The sequence below is a fragment of the Rhinoraja longicauda genome, chromosome 28 (assembly GCF_053455715.1).
Source record: "Rhinoraja longicauda isolate Sanriku21f chromosome 28, sRhiLon1.1, whole genome shotgun sequence".
Taxonomy (NCBI): domain Eukaryota; kingdom Metazoa; phylum Chordata; class Chondrichthyes; order Rajiformes; family Arhynchobatidae; genus Rhinoraja; species Rhinoraja longicauda.
The window spans coordinates 20118801-20139059 of record NC_135980.1 but is presented as its reverse complement, the minus strand read 5'-3'; the positions used below and the strand labels follow the sequence as shown (position 1 = coordinate 20139059).

Below are 20259 nucleotides of genomic sequence, written 5' to 3'. Positions count from 1 at the left end.
TGGGACAGGCAGCCTATGTGGAGGGAATGGACAGGCAACATTTCGGGCCAGGACACTTCTTCAGATTGGCTTGAGTCAAATTGAGTAAGAAGAAAAAATGGGAAAAAAAGATGGGGACAGGACAAAGCATGGCAAGTGATAGGTAGATAGGAAGGATGGTTTTATTGGCGGATGGGCAGCATGGTGGCGCAGCTGGTAGAGTAGCCACCTCGAATGTCAGGTTCAATCTTGACATTTGGTACTATCTGTGTGGAATTTGCACGTTCTCCCTGTGACCACGTGGGTTTCCTCCAGGTGCTCTGATTTCCTCCCACAACTCAAAAACATGAAAGTTTATAGGTTAAGCGGCTTCTATAAATTACCTCAAATGTGTAGGGAGTGGATGAGAAAGTGAACAGAGTCTCACCATGGAGCCAGTTGCTCTTCAAAGAGAAATTGCTGTAAAATATCATAAGAATTACCTTGGTAATACCTTCTTCCTGCATCGGTCGGGCAGAAGGTGCAGAAGCTTGAAAGCGCGCACTGCCAGACTTAGGAACGGCGTCTTCCACAGTGTTATCAAACTGCCGAAGGGTCCTTCCATAAGCTCGGGTTCAGCACTGATTCTCCAACCCACCTTTTTGCGGACATTGGACTTTGTCCCTGGAACTGTTAAGCTACAATGCTGAGAAACAATGTTCTGCGCTCTTTGCTCTACCTGTACTTGTGTTTGGCTAGATTGAATTAGAGTCATAGATTAATTCAGCGCAGAAACAGGCTCTTCGACCCAACTCGTTCTTGCCGACCAACATATCCCTTCTAAGTTGTCCCATTTGCCCACGTATCACCTGGGACAAGACTTTATATCTTCCTGATCCACGTTCAAGTGTCTTAAATGCTGTTATAGTACCTGCCTCAACTATCTCCTCTGGCAGCTCGTTCCATACACCCACCACCATCTGAGTGATAAACATGCCCCTCAGGTTTGTATTAAATCTTGCCTCTCTCACCTTAAACCTGTGTCTTCCAGTTCCACGATTCCCCTACCCTGAGTAAAAGAGTCTGTACATTCACATTATATATTCTCATCTTGATTTTTTACACCTCTATAAGATCACCCCTCAGCCAACGAATAAAGTCCCTGCCTGTCCAACGTCTCTACAGCTCCGGCCCTTGAGTTCTGGCACCATTCTTGCAAACCCTCACATTGATGTATAGTATTATCTGTTGTGATTGGATAGCATGCAAAAGCTTTTCACTGTGGCTTGGTATACATTGGCAATAATAAACAAATTGTACTTGAGTTTGACTTGATTGCATTCATATATACTGTTACCTGATCTGTGTGGGTAGCATGCAAAACAAAGCTTTTCACTGTACATTGGTACACGTGACAATAATGAACCAAAACCTAAACTATATTCGGTACTCTATATCTTTCCCTTTGCTCTACCTTTTGTACCTGGGTTTGGCTTGATTGCATTTATGTCATGTATATCTGATCTGTTTGGATAGCCTGCAAAACAAAGCTTTTCACTGTACCTCGGTACGCGTGACAATAATAAATTTAAACCTACACTCCATTCTGCACTCTTTCCCTTTGGTCTATCTTTTGCACTTGAGTTTGGCTTGAATGTATAGTATGCCTGGTCTGATTTGCTAGCATGCAAAGCAAAGCTTTTCACTGTACCCGTGACAATAATAAACCTACAATTACAGAGCAGTCACATCGTTATGTTTCTGGGAGAGAAAAAAACCCCATCGCAAACTGAATGAAGACGACATAGCCAGATCTATAGCATAGCTTGTTTATTTTTTTAAACTTTTTTTTGCATAGGGAAACATACTCAATTCCAGTAACTGTATGTACTTTGAGCAGCTGCAACAGTAATGGCAGAATATGATGGTTATAATCAAAAGTCAAGCTGAGTTCACACCAGGTTTAAACGAGTGGTGATTTAGTTACATATATTCTGTACATCTGTGCGCATGAGCAGCACCTGAGGTGTTGCCCTTTCAGTTTGTCCCTTTACATACTTAGCTCAGGATTAAAAAGACAAGTACAATCAAAATAAAGGATACTTTTTTTAAAAACTTGTTTTAGTTGCTGGAGTAGATGTACTGTGATGAAGAACAATTACTGTGTCAGAAATTTGCATCTGGCAACTAAAGAGCCACAGGTTTTGATCTGGTGTGTAGTGTGTGTGTATGTCTTTGCAGCAAGCAAGCGATTATTGATTAACTACTGTAGTAACTACTGTAATATTCTAAAATATAATGAAAAACCCTCAGAAATAACATGGTCTCAACATGTTCTCAGGAGAATATGTTGTGTTGGAATCACGACAGTGATGTTCAAAGGACATTTGCAATTGAGACTGTGTGACAAAGAATTAAATGCAAGACTGGTAAACTGTGAAAGTTCAGGCTTTGCAAAGCAAAATTGAATCCAGCAGTCAATTATCAGGCACTGCATTTATTAAAAAGGTTTTTGGTACTTTTTTTTACTGCTGGCTTGTTAAAATTGTTATAAATAATTGCAGAGACTAATGCAACTGCATAGTCGACCATTGCTCTCTATACAAGTACGTCAACTTCCAAAGCTCCACTGTTGTTACTGCTGTAATGTTACACAGCAGATCACTCTCCACATAACCACATGCAGGAGGAAAGTGAGCTGCATTGGTGGATCTATTGCAGGTTTTCTTGTGGTTCTATACAGTGAAGTTCAGTGCAGTTGGAGCGAAGTTTGCTAAGATGAAACCTTCTTTACATGGACCTGCTTGATTTGGGTTCTGCAGGTGGGCTAAGGCTTTTAACATATGGTGTGTCGAAATTAATCTATATTGCTTTTGGTTACTGGTTTTAATAGTTAAACAAAGATCATGCAATCATTTCATCCTGGAGTGCTGACTGAATCATCATGTAGTAAGATTCGCAAATGAGTTATGTTAACCGCAAATTGTTTAAATGCAAAACAATTTTCAAAAATGACTCCAGCAGTCTGATTGTTTGCAGCGTTTGCCTCTTACAAACAAGACTTTACAATGATCAGAATTTGCTTCAGAGAGATTCTGCATGGAAACAGGTCCTTTGGCCTATCAAGTCGACACTGACCATCTATCACCTGCTCACACTAGTTTCTGTTATCCCACTTTCACATGCACTCCCTGGACATAAGGGGCGATTTACAGAGGCCAATTAACCTACAAACCCGCACGTCTTTGGGATGTGGGTGGAAATCGGAGTACCCTGGAGAAAACCCGCGTGGTCACAGGGAGAATGTGAGCACTCCACATAGACAGCACCCGAGGTCAGGATCAAGCCGGGGTCTCTGACGCTGTGAGGCAGGGGCTCTACCAGCGCATGCCACAGCGACTAAATTTAGACTTTGTAATTGGGCCAACAAGGTGAGGTATTCTGGATGGGTTTGAAAAGCAGTGGGGAGTGTTTCAATGATTTAGTTTTGGGGTCAAGGAGACTTATAGTCAACACTCTTAAAACAAAATGGTTAGGAGACAACTAAGACGAGCTAATTTTAAGAGGAAGATGATGTTGTCAGAGATAATCTGAAGAGCCCAGCTATTGCCAGACCCAACAGCAAGATAGTCTCCAACAGACAGATCCCAATCAATGGTCACTGTCCATGTAAAGAAGGTTGAGGAAATAACTGCCTTCGAAACCTGATTGTCAAAGATGGAAAACTGAGTTTGCCAAACTGGTTTTCTAACATCAGTATGTGTACAGGAACCTTCATGAACTTCCTTGCAAGTTAAGAGTTTTTGCACAGCCTGAATAAAAATGCCTGTGGAGGTGACAGGTGTCACCTCAACTGTCCTTGAGAACTCAGCTATTCCCTGCCTTTCAAAGAGATTTCCAGAGACCTAGTTACAGATGAACTGTGTGTGTGTGTATGTGTGAGATACAACAATACCAGTATATCTACTGTCTTCTACAAAATGTAATCTGGCTGTTTAATGTGAGTCATTGCGCCTTGCTGCAGAAGAGCTGCACAACAGATATTATAAAGATGGAGGTTGTGATGGAATTTGCATATTCCTTTCAGGCTAACTGAAGCAACTGGCACATTTTGCAGGGGGTTAGAGAAAACCTTAGAAAAAATATATCTGTGGTGTAGACCTAAGAATGGTGTTGATTTTCTTTACTAATGCTGTGACTGCAGGCAATGTCGGTGGCAACGTGTTCCGTCCTTGGGCCCTGCCTTGAGTTATTGCAGAAACGGAAAGGGTGATAGATGTGGAACAGTGCAAATTTGTCCAGGGTTTGAGGAGGCAAACGAGTTTTGTTAGTGTCTGGATGGGTGGTAGAGTGCATGCCTTCTTGGCAGCTCAGGTCTTGATACTGTGCAGACTGAGAGGTGATCTCATTGGGTATGGTGAGGGCAGCCAGCCACTGTATTCCTGAGAGCTTTGCATGGGCAAGGATTAAACTAATAGTGGTTAGAAACAACTCAAACTATTATTACAGCAAATGCTAAGGAGCAAAGTGCTGGAATAACTCAGCAGGTCAGGCAGCATCCTTGTAGAACATGGATAGGTGACGTTTCGGGTCGGGACTCTTCTTCAGTCTGATTGTAATAGGGGAAAGGCCAGGCTTTGTCCCGTCCCACTTCTGTTCAAGCTTTTTCCCCACGCCCACCACAATCAGTCTGTAGAAGGGTCCTGACCTACAACATCATCTATCCATGTTCTCCAGGTTTGCTGCCTGATTCATTGAGTTACTCCAGCACCTTGTGACTTAGGAAAACCAGCATCTGCATTTCCTTGTTCCTCTATTACAGCAATGGTCTTTCTTAAAATGGACCTGTGACTCCCTCCCAAAGTTTAAAAGTCACAGACATCTTCAAGATTTCCAGGACAATTTTCCAGATCCATTGTTTTGTTAATTTTGTTTAAAGTAAAGAATGTATTTTAGATTAGATTTTACATTATCTCACTGTAATCTACCTGATGCTTGCAACACGCACAGGTTCATTGGGTAAGAACGAGGATTGCCTTCCAAAATGATTGGAAAGGTAAGAATGAAACGGTTAGAAGAAACTGCAGATGTTGGAATCTTGAGCAGAAAAGACAAAGTGCTGGAGTAAGTCAGCGGGTCAGACTGCATCTCTGGAGAACATGAACGGGTACAAAGTGCTGGAGTAAGTCAGCGGGTCAGACTGCATCTCTGAGGGACATGAATAGGCAACGTTTTGGTTCAGGATCTTTCTCCAAACTCAGTATGTTCTTTGATCTCAAGAAGGTCCCGATCTGAAATATCGCCTGCCCATGTTCTCCCGAGATTCTGCCTGACCCACTGAGTTAACCCCAGCACTTTAAGAATAAAGGGGAATCGTTTCATTGAGATTAAGAATAAATTTTGATCGGCACGTTTTAATTAAAGAAGTATCTTCAAATTTTTTTTTGAAGAGAGTGCATAGAAAAATGCACTTTGGCCCACTTAGTCCACGCTGACCATTGATCACTCATTTACACTTGTTCTATGTTATCCCACAATCACATTCACTCCGTACACAATGGGAGCAATTTTACAGAGGTCAATTAACCTAGAATCCCACAAGTCTTTTCCCAGCAGAGATAAAGTGACAGGGCTGAAAAAACGATCAATATTTTCTATCGTAACTGTGACTTGGCGATGGGGTGCAACAGGCGATATCTTTTAGAGGGCAGACTATTTCTTGGGTCAGTAAGCAAGCTCTCAGTCTGTAGGAAAACTGAGTGGAGTGTTGGCATAAGAATGAACGCCAACATGGTGGCCGTATAAATCTGGAGAGAATCACTGAACATAGAAGGGTTGGAATTGATTAGAAAGGAACACAATAACAGGGACAAAGGTCACCTTTAGTCTGGGCAGCACAGAGACCTGATCTTGCACAAACTCCACTGATGTCAGGGTCCACCCTTACAAACCCCAACAAAAAGTCATCAACCAACTCGGAACCCCTTAAGTAATAATAGAAAGTCACACGATTGCCTGTGGCAGCGTTCTATCTTGCTTGAGACTGATGGATGAAGGAAAATTCTCCAGTACAAGGGTAGGACGGAACCTGCTGCCAGCCATTGCCAAAGGTTTAAATACACGTAAACATGTTTTCTGTCCTGCCTTAAAAATAAACTAGCTACCAGCATTGCATCGTTCTTTGTACAAACAATACTGTACATTGCATACAACAATTTGTCGGGCTCCCTTGCCCTACAAAGAGTACACATAATCTGTCCTACTCCCACCAGTTTAGCACTTGAAAGTCTACAGACTTTTTTTTCTTTTAAAACAGTCAAAAAGACTACAATGACAACACTCCTTCTCAAAATTCCAAGTGTTTCATACAAGTTTGACATAATTACTCTTCATAAAATAAAGCATTTTTTTTCCATTTACAATGGCTCTTTTACATCAGAAGCCTATACTTTTAAAGTATAGGAATATGCAAAACCATAAAAATGAGGACAATTACTGTATTTAAATACAATAAGGTAACGGGAGAGTTTAACTCAAATCCAGTTCCCATTGGAGGAAGAATACTCTACAAATGGTATATAATGCTGAACATTCTTAATAAGCCAGTGTAATGAAACATTTTTTGTTTGTACTTTTCTCATTACAAAAGTCTTTGCCTTATAAAATAGGGTAGATTAAGTAAAACATACTTAATAAAACTATACAGCTTACAAATTACACAGTCTGCAAGGAAGGCAGCTAATGTCAAAGACCAGATGCAACAAGGATCAGATGTTTTGGCACTGGCCTGATTCATGTCATCTTTGTTCAGCATCCCAGTTAGCATTACAAGTGTCGAATGAAATTCAAATTAAGAAAACTCGGAGACATTAGTAGGATCTTAAAGCAGAGTTATATGTGACTTGGTTATCACTTATCATTTCACCCCGTGCAGATGGGTTTTTACATTGAACACTTCCATAGCATATTGACACCCCACCGCTATTGCTTGTGTTTTGTATTTTTTTCTGATTAATGTTTTATGTACAACCTTAATTTGTGGTTTTCCAGATTCTGATGTGGAACTTTCCCCTCAAAGCTCAGGATAGTTTACAGTTGCAGCTGTGAAGCACTTGGGTCTGCTGGAAGAGTGGGCCCATCGACCCAATTTCTGCTCAGACCAGATTCAGAAGCAATCTGCTTAACAATTGATGTAAATCATGAATTTGTTTCTGAGAAAATGTAGCATTGAGGAATCTTATCCTCACAGAAAATAATAGGAGATTGATGCACTTTTTAAAATCTAATCTTTCCATAGCAATGCATAGGATTGATTTCAGATCAAACCAGTATCAAAGTGTGGGATCATACTTTGGGACCAAAATATTGGGCTTGACAACCTTAGTCGAACAATTGCCCGATCAACTTTAGTGGGACACAGCTGACTCCAATTGAGTTGATTATGATTTTTTTTGAGTCGAACATTTGAACCACACAGGAAAATAAAGGAAAAAATATTTGTTTCGTTAATTTGTTACCAACATGGTGCTTCACAGCTTTACTGTAAAATATACATTTCCCCCTCCTCATGTCCAGCCTCCCTAATCAAAGATTAAACATTGCTCATTTTAGGAAAAGGACGTCTCTTTATAGAGAGCTGCACCAACTTTGGTCAATTCAAACAAAATCAATATTTAAAAAAAAACTAGATAGGTATGATGCTGTAGTTATCGTGTGTGCTAACTCAAAGTGATTAAAACAAGCTACATGTCCTACAACTAAGACGAGACTGGTATTGCATATTTTCCAAAGATTTGAAACTATAGGTGCTGGAAGACACAAAGAGGGAGCAACAAAAATGAAACACTTTTCATTAAAATATTAGTGACGAATAACTTCTGAAAGCAATGTTCCTACACAACTGCAAGATGAATATATTCTTTTATGAAAATCCATAGAATCACTGGAATACTGATAATTAGTGCTGTTACAATGTCCTATGAAGCAAAAAATCATAAACCTTTACAATTTTACCAATGGTATTTTTCTTAATGACAGCAGCCAAACATGCATGCCAAAGATTTGTGCAGTGATACCAAGGAAATTTATTTTTTTTGTGTGTTTTTTAAAAAAACGTTTTTTTTCTCAAAGACAAGGCACATAATGTGGTATAAAATTTCCGTGCAAATCAGGAAAGGATCTTGTCAGGAGAAAAGAGTGAAGCCAGCACATAGTTGCCATGCATATCAGAAGTCAGTGTGTAGCTGACTGATTTTCATTTAGCTGGTTCACAAAGTTTACTACCAAAGCACCATGCATCCATCACTCAGCACCTTTGATGAAAAAGAACATGTTAATATAAATACGTCTATAGAGTTTGCCTCACTATTTCTGCGTACACTCGTGAGGTCTTTGGATGCCAGTATTTTGAGCTCAGGCAAGACCAGGCAAGCTGGTAAAATAAGCGCACGTGGAGAGAAATGTTTTCAGGTGCAGGCTGCTTTTGTCAAAAGCTTTCAGTTTGTGAACAAAAAAATGAAAAGTTATGCCAAATATTGCTTTTGATATGTGTCAGTTTAAATGGATGATGTCGTGTGCACAAGTGTTGTCTTTCCTTTCTCATGAGAGTAGCTGTTTACCCCCCTGATTAAAAAAAAGTAAAATAACACGTAACATACTAAGGCATTTGTGTTCACCTCTGACGGGTGGGGGAGGGAGAGGGAGGGCGTTGGCGCGTGGATGGGGGTCGGGAGATCTAGTTTGGATAGGTGTTGGTAGCTGTTTAGGTGGGGGTTGAGTGGGGGTCAGGAGATGTTATTTGGGTGGGGTCTTGGGAGATTTCGTTGGGGGTTAGGAATTTTGATGGGGGTTGGAGGTTTGGGTTGGTGTAGGGAGTTTGGGTGGGGGGGTTGGGAGTATGGGTGGGGGGTGGGAGTTTGGGTGGGGGGTTGGGAGTTTGGTTTGGTATAGGGAGTTTGGGTGAGGGCTGAGAGTTTGGGTGGGGGGTTGGGAGTTTGGTTTGGTATAGGGAGTTTGGGTGGGGGTTGAGAGTTTGGTTTGGGTGTTGGGAGTTTGAGTGGGTGTTGGGAGTTTGGCATTGGGAGTTTGGGTGGGGATTTGAATTGTTGTTCGGGTGGGTGTCAGGGCTTGTTGTTCGTTTGGATGTCGGGACTTTGGGTGGGGGTTTGAGCTGTTTTCTGGAGGTGCTTTGGAGTTGTAGTCTGCGTGGGGACTGGGAGCTAGGATCGGATGTGGGGGAGGGGGGTGGGGGGAATGGCCTTTCGGTGCACTTTTGTGCCACAGTCGCCTGGCGACAACAGTTTGCCCGTTTTACAGTCCTGAGCTACAAGGACAAGATAATAAGAATCGCTAAGTTAGAAATTTATTTACTTTCAATTGCACTTGCCTCTTAAATCTTTACAAAAGATTATTCTTTCTCTGTTTAAACAGGAAATTAACCTGTTCTTTAAAAATGCAGCAATCTCTTCTTCATTCCCCCCCCCCCCACCCCCCACCCCAATTTAAACATGATTATCGATTGAACATTAAATATCCAAGGCATGATTTTGAAGCTACCTTAGACATTGTTGAGATCTGGTCCAGTTTTCCTGCATAATAGCTTTAAAGTATTTAGGAATAACTTTAGAATTAAAACTAAAAAGAAAATCCCCAAATATATTGATTCTCGAAACATTTTACTCGGCCAAAGATAACCCACTAATGATACTCTCGAGTTTGCAGCCATTGTATGAAGCCATTGAAATAAAGGGTATCTCTAACTGGGAAGGTGAGGTAACCTATGCTTGGGACTGTGAGGCTTTGGACTGACACAGCTTCTGAGGACTTCCCTACAACCCTCTATGCAACCACCTAAGTCTCCCAGAACTATCACCAAAACCTAGTTATGGACTATGTCATGCACTATTGAAGATAAGCAATTAATAACTAAAACCAGTAAATCTACTGCTCTGGCAGGTGAGTGTCTATATCTGTACTATTAGCTGCATGCAAAAAAAAAAGTAAATGATACTTAGGGTGGGAAAATTGGAATTGAAAACTGTAAGCATTTATCTGACTGATTTTGCGTTTTGGTTTACGACAGTTAAATAATCGTAAAAATGTGTTTAAAGTTTCAGGTTGGTTAAATCATTCACGGCGTTGAGATTCTTAACACTGCATATATTTAATTTCTTCCTTAGCTTATAAACTGCAGTCAAAGTGAAATTGTTCCGTGATGTTCCTATTTAGTATGTTGAGACTAGGTGGGCACATCTGCAATTTGGGCTTGAAGGCGTTTTTTTTACACATGTCGGCAACTGAACTACTTAAAGGAATGATTTTACACCAAAGTATTAAACACATTTGTTTGTGTATCAGAAAAATAATTCTCAGGTTTAGTGTGGCCAGATTTTTTTGAACAGAAGCATAGAATGTAACTTGCTATTAAGCTAATGAATTAGCCGTACTGAAGTGATGGTGTCCAATGTGTAGGCTTCATTAGTGCACATTTTTTTTTAATATGATGAATAAAAGTTTACCGTCAAGTTAGTTTAAAAACAAAAATTCACAATTAAAATCAAGATTGTTTTCGCTTTGAAAAAGTGGAAGAATTGTCCTTAAACTGTGATAATTTCTTTTACACCAGACCACCAGTACTTCCACGCACAGGCACACAACGCTCTGTGCATTTCGGCACTTGAAGTCTAGTTCACGAGGCTTTTAGATGCTTAACGCATGTTTGCAGAAGGATTGTGCCTGCAAAAGTTGTTCTTTAAAAAGGAAAAATCAACAGGATAACCATAATGCAATTCGGACCTATGTTTAGCTGATGAAGATTAATTTTCCCACCCTGTCAAAAGCAGATTTAGTAAACTTTGTTCTGTAATTATTATTTTTTTGAAAGAAATATAAAGGCTTATTTGCATAAAACAGACAGGGAACCTCAGGCTAAGCATCAGCCAATGGAAGAAGTGAATTGCACCCATCTTCGGACCATGTTGGTAGGATGATAGATAGTGTTTCTGACTTTACATTTTCTTTTCAAGGCGAGCGGATAAATGACCTTCTCCCTTGTTTCTCTCCGTTTTTAACTTGAAACCAAAATCGGCGCTCAACCATGCTTCTTGAAACATGATCACACAACTTCTGTAATACTTGGAAGGAGGACTTCAACTACCCCAGATACCAGGACTGTGGAGACAAAGAAAACACAAACTTTAGTGACAAGGACAAAAACGCTTTCATGCAGTAGAACAAATCAAAGTGCAGACACTATTATTTATCAGCAAGGAAAAACATTGCAAACATCACTTCAATAGTAAACGATTCCCTGGCTGATTTCTCAGCAGTCTGGCACAGGATACATAGAGCATAGATCAGCACAGGAACAGGCAGGCGCTCAATGTCTGTGTCAAACATGATGCCAAGTGAAACTAACCTCCTGTGCCTGCACCTGATCCATATCCCACCATTAGCTGCATATCCATGTCTAAAGGCTTCTCAAACACCACTTTAGATTTCAGAGATACAGCGTGGAAACAAGCCCTTCAGCCCACCGAGTCCACGCCGACTAGCGATCACCCCGTACACTAGGACTATCCCACACACTAGAGACAATGTAAATTTTAACCAAAGCTGATTAACCAACAAACCTGTGCGTCATCGGAGTGTCGGAGGAAACCGGAGCACCTGGAGGAGACCCATGCGGACACAGGGAGAGCATACAAACTCTTTACAGACAGCACAAGTAGCCAGGATCGAATCCGGGTCTCTGGCGCTGTGAGGCCGCAGCTCTACCCCTGTGCCACCCTGTTGTGCACCACTGTTGTATCTGTCTGCACAAGGGCTATATCGCTCCAGTCATGTGTCTGTCCAAAGGCTCTTAACCGCCACTATCACATCTGCTCCACCACCACCACCCCTGGCAGCGTGTTCCAGGCACCCACCCTGGACATGCCCATTTACGGTACTGTTCTGAGTGTTTCTTTGCCAGGAGCTGATTATTCTATGAAGCAAACAATGTGATGCACACACAGTTGTGTTTCTCAGCCACTTAGTCTCTCAATAGCTGTATTGGATTATCCATTTTTAATGATGTTATGGAGCGATAGATTGACGCTCTGCGCTCCACTGTTCTCTGCACCAGTGTTTAGCTGCTGTTCGCAGTAAACTCAACGCACTTTGTATTGCACTTGACAGATGGCACTGGCATCTGTTTGCCAATTGAGCGGCTTTGACTCGTTTCTGTAAGCAGGCAGCTGCACAGCAAACATTGTCTGCTCCTGGGAGTTTACCGCAGCCAGCAGGCCAATGCTATCAGGAGTGTCATAGAGTCATACAGCATCCAAACAGGCTCTCTGCCCAACTTGTCCAGGCCGACCAACATGCCCCATCTATGCAAGTTCTATTTGGCTGCGTTTCTCCCATATCCCCCTTCACCTTTGTTATCCAAGTCTTTTCAAGTGGATCCAATCAGCAGAATACTAAAATTCTGCACAGAACCAATTAATAGCAGCAAATCTTGAGAAGAGCTAACAAGGGTAGAATAATTTGACGAATAATTCAAAGTCTTTGATCTGAAATTCTGTTTCTCCTTCCACTGGAGCTGCTGAGTGTTTGGATAGGAAAGGTTTGGAGGGATCTAAACGCCAAACCTGTGCAAATTGGATGAGCTTAAAGGCGGCATCTTGGTTGGTTTGGACGAGTTGGGCTGAAGGACCTGTTTCCGTGTTGTGTGACTCTACCTAGTAACATAGCTGAAGGTGTTAATATAAGACATTAAAATGACATTTCGGACTCTGCACCAATCAGAGAAATTTAAAAAGCAAACACTTTGTTCTAACAGAGTGTGCTGCCTAAATGCCATTTATTTAGATTAGTTTAGTTTCGAGATTCAGTGTGGAAACAGGCCCTTCGGCCCACTGATTTCGAGCTGAGCAGCGATCCCCGTACACTAGCACTATCCTGCACACACTAGGGTCAATTTACAACGTTACCAAGCCAATTAATCTACAAACCTGTACGTCTTTGGAGTGTAGGAGGAAAACTGGAGCACCCGGAGAAAACCTATGCAGGTACCCGGGGAGAACGTACAGACAGCACCCGTAGTTAGGATCAAACCTGGGTCTCTGGTGCTGTAAGGCAGCAACTCTACCGCTGCGTTACCATGCCCACTCTTATATTTTATAAAGGAATAAAAGTGGCTGTTTACATTATTGCTTTAAGAAGCTCTTTTACATTTAACGTCCAACAAACTAGACTATTCTGAGTGGGTAATATTTACCTTTGAGGAGAGGATGTCACAGAAAGTTGCTGAGCATTATAAAAAAAAGGGACCGTTATTCTTGAGTTGACAGCAGTCATCGTTGGAGCTGCAGAAATTCACCACAGCAGCTTCAAGGTTGTTTGAACTTATCACTGATTAGCAGAAACGTCCTTGGCGTATATCCCAGGAGGGAGTCATGAACAGTCTGCCACTCCTCTCCGCCAGTATCTCATGTGTACATTATCCCTTCAGCAAGATAGGGTTAATGCAAAGAGCATTTGCTCATCAGGTTTTAGTAAGCAGCGGGGCAAGCAAAGAGGACAACGTGCAAGGAATTCTGAGTGATGTTTCAGCATTAAAGGAGGAATGCGGGCGGTTCCAATCGATGCAAAGCAGCCCACTGTGTGCGGCATCTCTCCCTTGTACATTTCTACTGGTTCGCACAGAACTTCCAGGTAATATCACAGTGAAAAAGCCTAACAACTTCCCTCAAAGTCAAATAATCTCATTAAATTCTTCGACTAAATTCAGGTAACAAGAGATATACCTTTGAAAACAAAGTGGCCTTGAACAAGGCACAAAATGTGGATTAGTAGAATCGGTAGAACGATGGAACACAGAACATAAAATAGTACAGCACAGGAACAGGTCCTTCGGCTGTGCCAAACATGATGTCAAGATAAACGAATCCCCTTTGCCTGCATGGGATCCATATTCCTCCATTCCCTGTCTACCCATGTGCCAGTCCAAAAGTCCCATAAAGGCCACTATCGTACCTGCCTCCACCACCAGCCCCAATAGCGCATTCCAAGTACTTGCCACCACCTGTGTAAACTTGCCCCGCACATCTCCTTTAAACTTTGCCCCTCTCACCTCGAAGCTATGCCCTCTAGACTTTGACATTTTCACTCTGGGATAACATTCTGACTCTGCACCCTATCTATGCCTCTCACAATTGTGTATACTTCTATCGGGTCTCCTCTCAATCTCTGGCAGTTCAGAAGTTGGCAAGAGTTGAGAAAATACTTTCTTGAAGAAAAAGTGGTGCCGATGTAATATCTTATTCTAACAGGAATAGAAACAGCGCCTTGCTTATTTAAACAGATCTAAACCACATTACGGAGAGCAGCTAACTTGAAAGGATGTAATATGTGTTGATAAAATTATTTCTGTTGGCTTCGAAACACTTGCAGGTTATAAAATCCTTCTCACATGTTGAGAGATGTGCGTGCCTGACTCCACCAGGAAAATATAGCATATTTGCCTGCTGACGGGGACTATTGGCTTGGCTTCCTTTACTTTAGACACATTCCGTACAGGCAGCACCCAGAGTCAGGACCAAACCAGCGTTGCCCCTGACTGGCTTAGTGGTAGACTACGGAAGATGGTATCGACCTCTGACATGACTGAACCTCTCTGGTGCTCTACTTGAGGAGTTGTATCCGAGATCCTGATCATAAAGCAAAAATTAACATCTCAAGGGAGAGGCAAGTTTGTTTCATATACTTGAGACCCAAGGAATTGCAGATGTTGGAATCTTGAGCAAAACACAAAGTGCTGGATGAACTCAGTGTGTAAGGCAGCAACTGTGGTGGAAATAGATAGGTGATGTTTTGGGTCAAATTGAAGAAGGGTCCTGACTTGAAACGTCGCCTGTCCATTCCCTCCACAGATGCTGCCTGACCCGCTGAGTTCCTCCATCACTTTGTGTTTTAGAGTCATAGACTCATAGCGTCATACAGCACGGAATAGCCCTTTGGCCCAACTTGTCTACGTCGACTAAGCTAGTCCCATTTGCCCGCGTTTGGCCCATTTAAACCTTTCCAAATCCATGTATCTGTCTAAGTGTCTTATAAATGCTATTATAGTACCTGCCTCAACTACCTCATCTGGTAGCTTGTTCCATCTACCACCATCCTCTGCGTGAAAATGTTGGCTCTCAGATTCCTATTAAATCTTGCCCCACTTGTTTGTTTTATGTAATGGAGCTTTGCTGGTGAAAAATATTAATTCACAAGAATATTTATTCCTAACCTATACTTCATTGGTGACTATTCAGTTTGAATCTGTGCTTCTTAAGTTTAGCTCTTTGGTTGCCTGCCATTATAATAATAATATTCCAATTGTGCATTACTGCATTTATGTCCGGGTAAAAAAAACATTCTATGAAATAAGAGGTCATATTGTCATACAGCATGGAAACAGGCCCTTCAGCCTAACCTGGCCACTGCTGGCCAACATACCCCATCTACTGGAGTCCCGCCTGTCTGCTTTTGGCCCATATCATTCTAAACCCATATTCCCGATGCTGGAATCTTGAGCAAAACGCAAAATGCTGGCGGAATTCAGTGGGTCAGGCAGCATCTGTGGACGGAATGGACAGGCGACATTTCGGGTCGGGACATTTTTTCTCTCAGAGTCTCTGTCTCTCAAGACCGAGTCGGGTTATTAGGAGAGGTGTTTAATGGGACAGGAGTAGGCAGGAACAATGAGTCTGCCAGGGCATTTCTGCCAGTGGGTTTTGGGAATGAGATAGAAATGAATTGTGCAGAGATGGATGCTGTGGAGAACTGAAGAAGGGTCCTGACCCGAAATGTTGTCTGTTTGTTCTCTCCCCAGAAACTTCCTGACCCAGTGAGTTCCTTCAGCACTTTGTCCAAAATCTACTGTCTGTCTGGGACAGTCTTGAGTGACTGCTTGTACTATCAAACGAACCACCTTTTGATATCTTATGTCTCCACTTATCATCTATGTAAAATGTTCCATTGAGAACTTCAGAACTTTTCCAAATGGTTCTTCCAAATACATAGTCATACAGCATGGAAACAGGTCCTTCAACCCAACTTGCTCACATTGACCAACATGTCCCATCTACACTAGTCCCACCTGCCTGCGTTTGCCCCATATCCCTCTAAACCCGTCCTATCTTCCAACTCTGGATTAACACAGCGGGTTGGGCAGCATGGATAGGCGACGTTTCGGTAAGGGTCCTGGCCAGAAACTTCACCTATCCATGTCCTCCAGAGATGCTGCCTGTCATGCTGAGTTACTCCAGCACTTTGTGTTCATCTAGTTGGTTAACGAATCTCGCCACCTACAAATTGGCAGCTGTGCTTTCCTCCAGTAAAACTGTGATCTTACTTCCAAAGTATTTCACTGGCATGTGCCACGGATGCTTAATTCTTACTCTCAGGGATCAAACACATCAATCATTGGGAATGTTCCTCTGTTTCAGAGTGCTGCCAACATACACACCACTGATCTTAGCTCTGAGTCGAGGCTTCCGACCATTGAAAGTCTGCCCAAGTCCCGTGCCACTTTCATACAAAGCGCTCCTGTACGATGAATGTTTTCTCATCTACCTCACTCAAACGTGCTGCCTGTTTTTCTTTGACGCTCTCCAGTGTAATGAATGTTTCTCTAAAACATTCTCCCGGGTGATGGATGTTTTTTCTCCAAAACGCGGAGAATAATTCCCTCCCCGTTCGCGGTCCAGGCAGTTCGTTGTGAGACAGCCTCGATGAACAAGCGGCATTGATACCTGGGTCCGAGTTTACTACCGGTCGTGGGTGTTCTCGGCAATGATAGAATGGTTCCACCAACGTTGACCAAAAATGTTTCTCCAAGGAAATGGATGCCAGATCTTTGTAGGTGGCGGCCATCTCTGAGTTTCTGATTGACGGGTCATAAAGGCTTGGTTTAGATGATGTCATATCAGAGTCTGGTTTAGTGATGTGAAAATATTTTTCACTTTCAAAATGGCTCAAGCGGATAAATCCAAAAACAACATCACAGCCGACACGCTGCTGTAGATGGCGGTTTAGTTTAGTTTAGATTAAAGATACGGCATGAAAACAGCCCACTGAGTCCACGCCATCCGGCGATTACCCGTTCACACTGGTTCTATGTTATCTCACTTTCTCATCCACTCCCTACACACATGAGTCTCAGTGCAGTGGCATAGTGGTTAGTTAGTGGACTAGTCATCAGTGGCCTGGATCAGTGACCTGGAGACATCAGTTCAAATCCCATCATTGCAGCATGGCAATATAAATGTTGAGGGTGGCACAGTGGCGCAGCTGGTAGAGCCCCTGCCACACAGCACAGGAGATCTGGGTTCCATCCTCACCTCGGGTCCCCTTTGCGTGGTGTTTGCATGTTTTCCTTGTGACATTGTGGGTTTCCTCAGGGTGTTCTGGTTTCCTCCCATATCCCTAAGGTGTGTGGATTTGTAGGTTAATTGGCCTCTGTAAATTACACCTATTGTGTAGATAGAGAGGGATGCGAAAGTGGGATATGGGACATGAAACTAGTGTGAGAATAATATGTAGTATAAGAAAATAACTGCAGATGCTGGTACAAATCGATTTATTCACAAAATGCTGGAGTAACTCAGCAGGTCAGGCAGCATCTCGGGAGAGAAGGAATGGGTGACGTTTCGGGTCGAGACCCTTCTTCAGTCTGAGACCCTTCTTCACCCATTCCTTCTCTCTCGAGATGCTGCCTGACCTGCTGAGTTACTCCAGCATTTTGTGAATAAATGAAACTAGTGTGAATGGGTTATCGATGGTTGGGTTGAGGGGCCTGTAACCAAGCTGTATCTCTAATCTAAACATTAAGGTTAAGTTTTTTTAACAAAGTGAGTGGCGAGTTCCTGGAACGAGCTGCTGGTGTTGGTGGTGCAGTCAGATACAACAGCGGGTGGTTTTGAGATTTTTGCTTAGGTGTTTGAATACAAAGAGAATGGAGGGACATGGATCACATGCAGGCAGATAGGAGATTGGCTGCATCGTGTTCGACACAGACATTGTGGGCCGATGGGTCTGTTCCAGTGCTGTACTGTTTTATATTCTATGTTCTATGTTAACGAGTAACTGCACTCATGAGATGAGAAGGAACTTTTTCACCCAGAGAGTTGTGAATTTGTGGAATTCTCTGCCACAGAGGGCAGTGGAGGCTAAATCACTGGATGAATTTAAGAGAGAGTTAGATAGAGCTCTAGCGGCCAGTGGAACCAAGGGATATGGGGAGAAGTTGCACACAGGTTACTGATTGTGGATGATCAGCCATGATCACAATGCATGGCGGTGCTGGATCGAAGGGCCCGAATGGCCTCCTCCTGCACCTATTTCCTATGTAGTCAAGAGTCATGAGTGTTTAACTGCCATATGTTCCGAAAGTTAACAATGAAATCCTTGCCTGCAGCAGCATTACAGGTTTGTAAACACCGGACTCAATAGATAACGTAATAAAACAAACAAAAAAAGAGGTTCAATAAGTAACAAAATTCACAATATTAGTGAAAAACACAACAAAAGCCCAAAGTCCCCAGTGCACCCAAGACAGTTCGTAGTGAGAATTTTTAGTTACCGTTGTGTTTAATATCTGGAAGGTTGCTGAGAAGAAACTGTTCCTGAAACTGGAGGTCAGGGTTTTCAGACTCCTGCACCTTCTTCCCGATGACAGCAGTGAAATGAGAGCGTGGCAAGGGTGGTGTGGGACCTTGATGATGCTGGCTGCCTCTCTGAGTCATTGTCAATGTTTCAGATGTGAGTGACATTCTTATCAACTGGAGTTCATAATATCTGAAGAAGGGTCTCGGCCCGAAAAGTCACCCATTCCTTCTCTCCAGAGATGCTGGCTGTCCCGCTGAGTTACTCCAGCTTTTTGTGTCTTCCTTTGGTTTAAACCAGCATCTGCAGTTCCTTCCTACCCATAATATCCACGACAGAGTCAAGGCATTGGGGCTCCCAAACTCTCACTGCTGAACTATCTTTGTGAGTCTGTATGCACGTGACATATTCCGATAACTGCAACAATGCAGTTATCCCATCTAAGCTAGTCCCATTTGCTTGCATTTGGCCCACGTCCCTCTAAACAAGCTCTTGTGTAATGTTACAGAATGTTATAGTAAAACCACTTATTTGCCTTGAAAGCAGTCATACTGGGCTTGTTAAAACCTGGGGCTAATTAATGGCTCTAATTACAGAGACAATGTGACATATTTACCAACATTTGATTACCCATAATTTGAAAGAAAGGCATCATGAAAGTGGGTTATGATGCTGTGGGTTTGGGGAAAAATGCAAAGACAAACATAAAGCTCTGTAATTTTATGACAGTGTGGTCTAAAATCAGAGCGCTTTTTAAACTTGGGAGTATTCCCTCCAGAGCAGCAGTAATTGGCAAAGAAATTGCAACTACAATCAAAACTCAGAAGCCTTGAGTTTCGTCTTCATCAGTGTGGATAGTGGGGGCGTCATCGCCCCCTCAACCCCTGGTTCAATCCTGACCTCCGGTGCTGTCTGTGTGGAGTTCCCTATTCTCCCTGTGACCTCGTCAGTTCTCCCCCGGATGCTCCATCATCGAATGGCCAGGATCGAAGGAGATTAACAAAAGTGGTGGACACTGTCCGGTTCATCACGGGTACTGACCTCCCCACCATCAGAGAGATCTACAGGAGATTCTGCCTCAAAAAATCAAGTACCCACACCATCCTGGCCACGCTCTCATTTCACTACTGCCATCAGGAAGAAGGTACAGGAGTCTGAAAACAGTGACCACCAGGTTCAGCAGCAGCTTCTTCCCAACAAAGATCAGGCTACTGAACACTACAAACACCAACTAAACTTCCAACCATGAGCTATCTTGGTTGCACTTGGGGCGATGGGCTTTGTTTTGTTTTAATACACTAATATTATTATTTTTAATTTATCAAACTTATTTTTAAAAATGTTTTAATTATGTTGTCTATTGAGTACTGTGTTTACAGACCTGTTATCTGCTGCAAGTTAGAATTTCATTGCTGCATTTTGGTATAGATGACAATTGAGCACTCTCGACTCTTGAAAAGATACATGTGTCGGTGGGTTCATTGGTTGCTGTAAGGCGAGGTGCAAGTGAGTGATTGTATTTAGGAAAGTCGATGAGAGTGTAGGGAGTGTGCGTAAGGTTTGCGTAAATGGTTGCTTGATGGTTGACATTGAGGAAGGAGCTTTTTCTGGGGTAGACAGTCGCAAAAGGACTAAAGGACACAAAGTGCTGGAGTAACGCAGCAG

At 42.5% G+C, this 20259-nt stretch overlaps 1 protein-coding gene across 5 annotated transcripts in view; it reads right to left on the bottom strand.

Moving 5' to 3' along the window:
- Nucleotides 1-1773: 1773 nt before the first annotated feature.
- Nucleotides 1774-20259, bottom strand: part of nfic (nuclear factor I/C) — a 456415-nt gene continuing 437929 nt past the window's right edge. For all 5 annotated transcript variants that reach the window (XM_078423615.1, XM_078423617.1, XM_078423619.1 and 2 more), the window contains one exon: nucleotides 1774-11127. In XM_078423615.1, coding sequence (XP_078279741.1) covers nucleotides 11110-11127 — 18 coding nt within the window. In that variant the 3' untranslated portion in view covers nucleotides 1774-11109. The remainder of the gene's footprint in view (nucleotides 11128-20259) is intronic.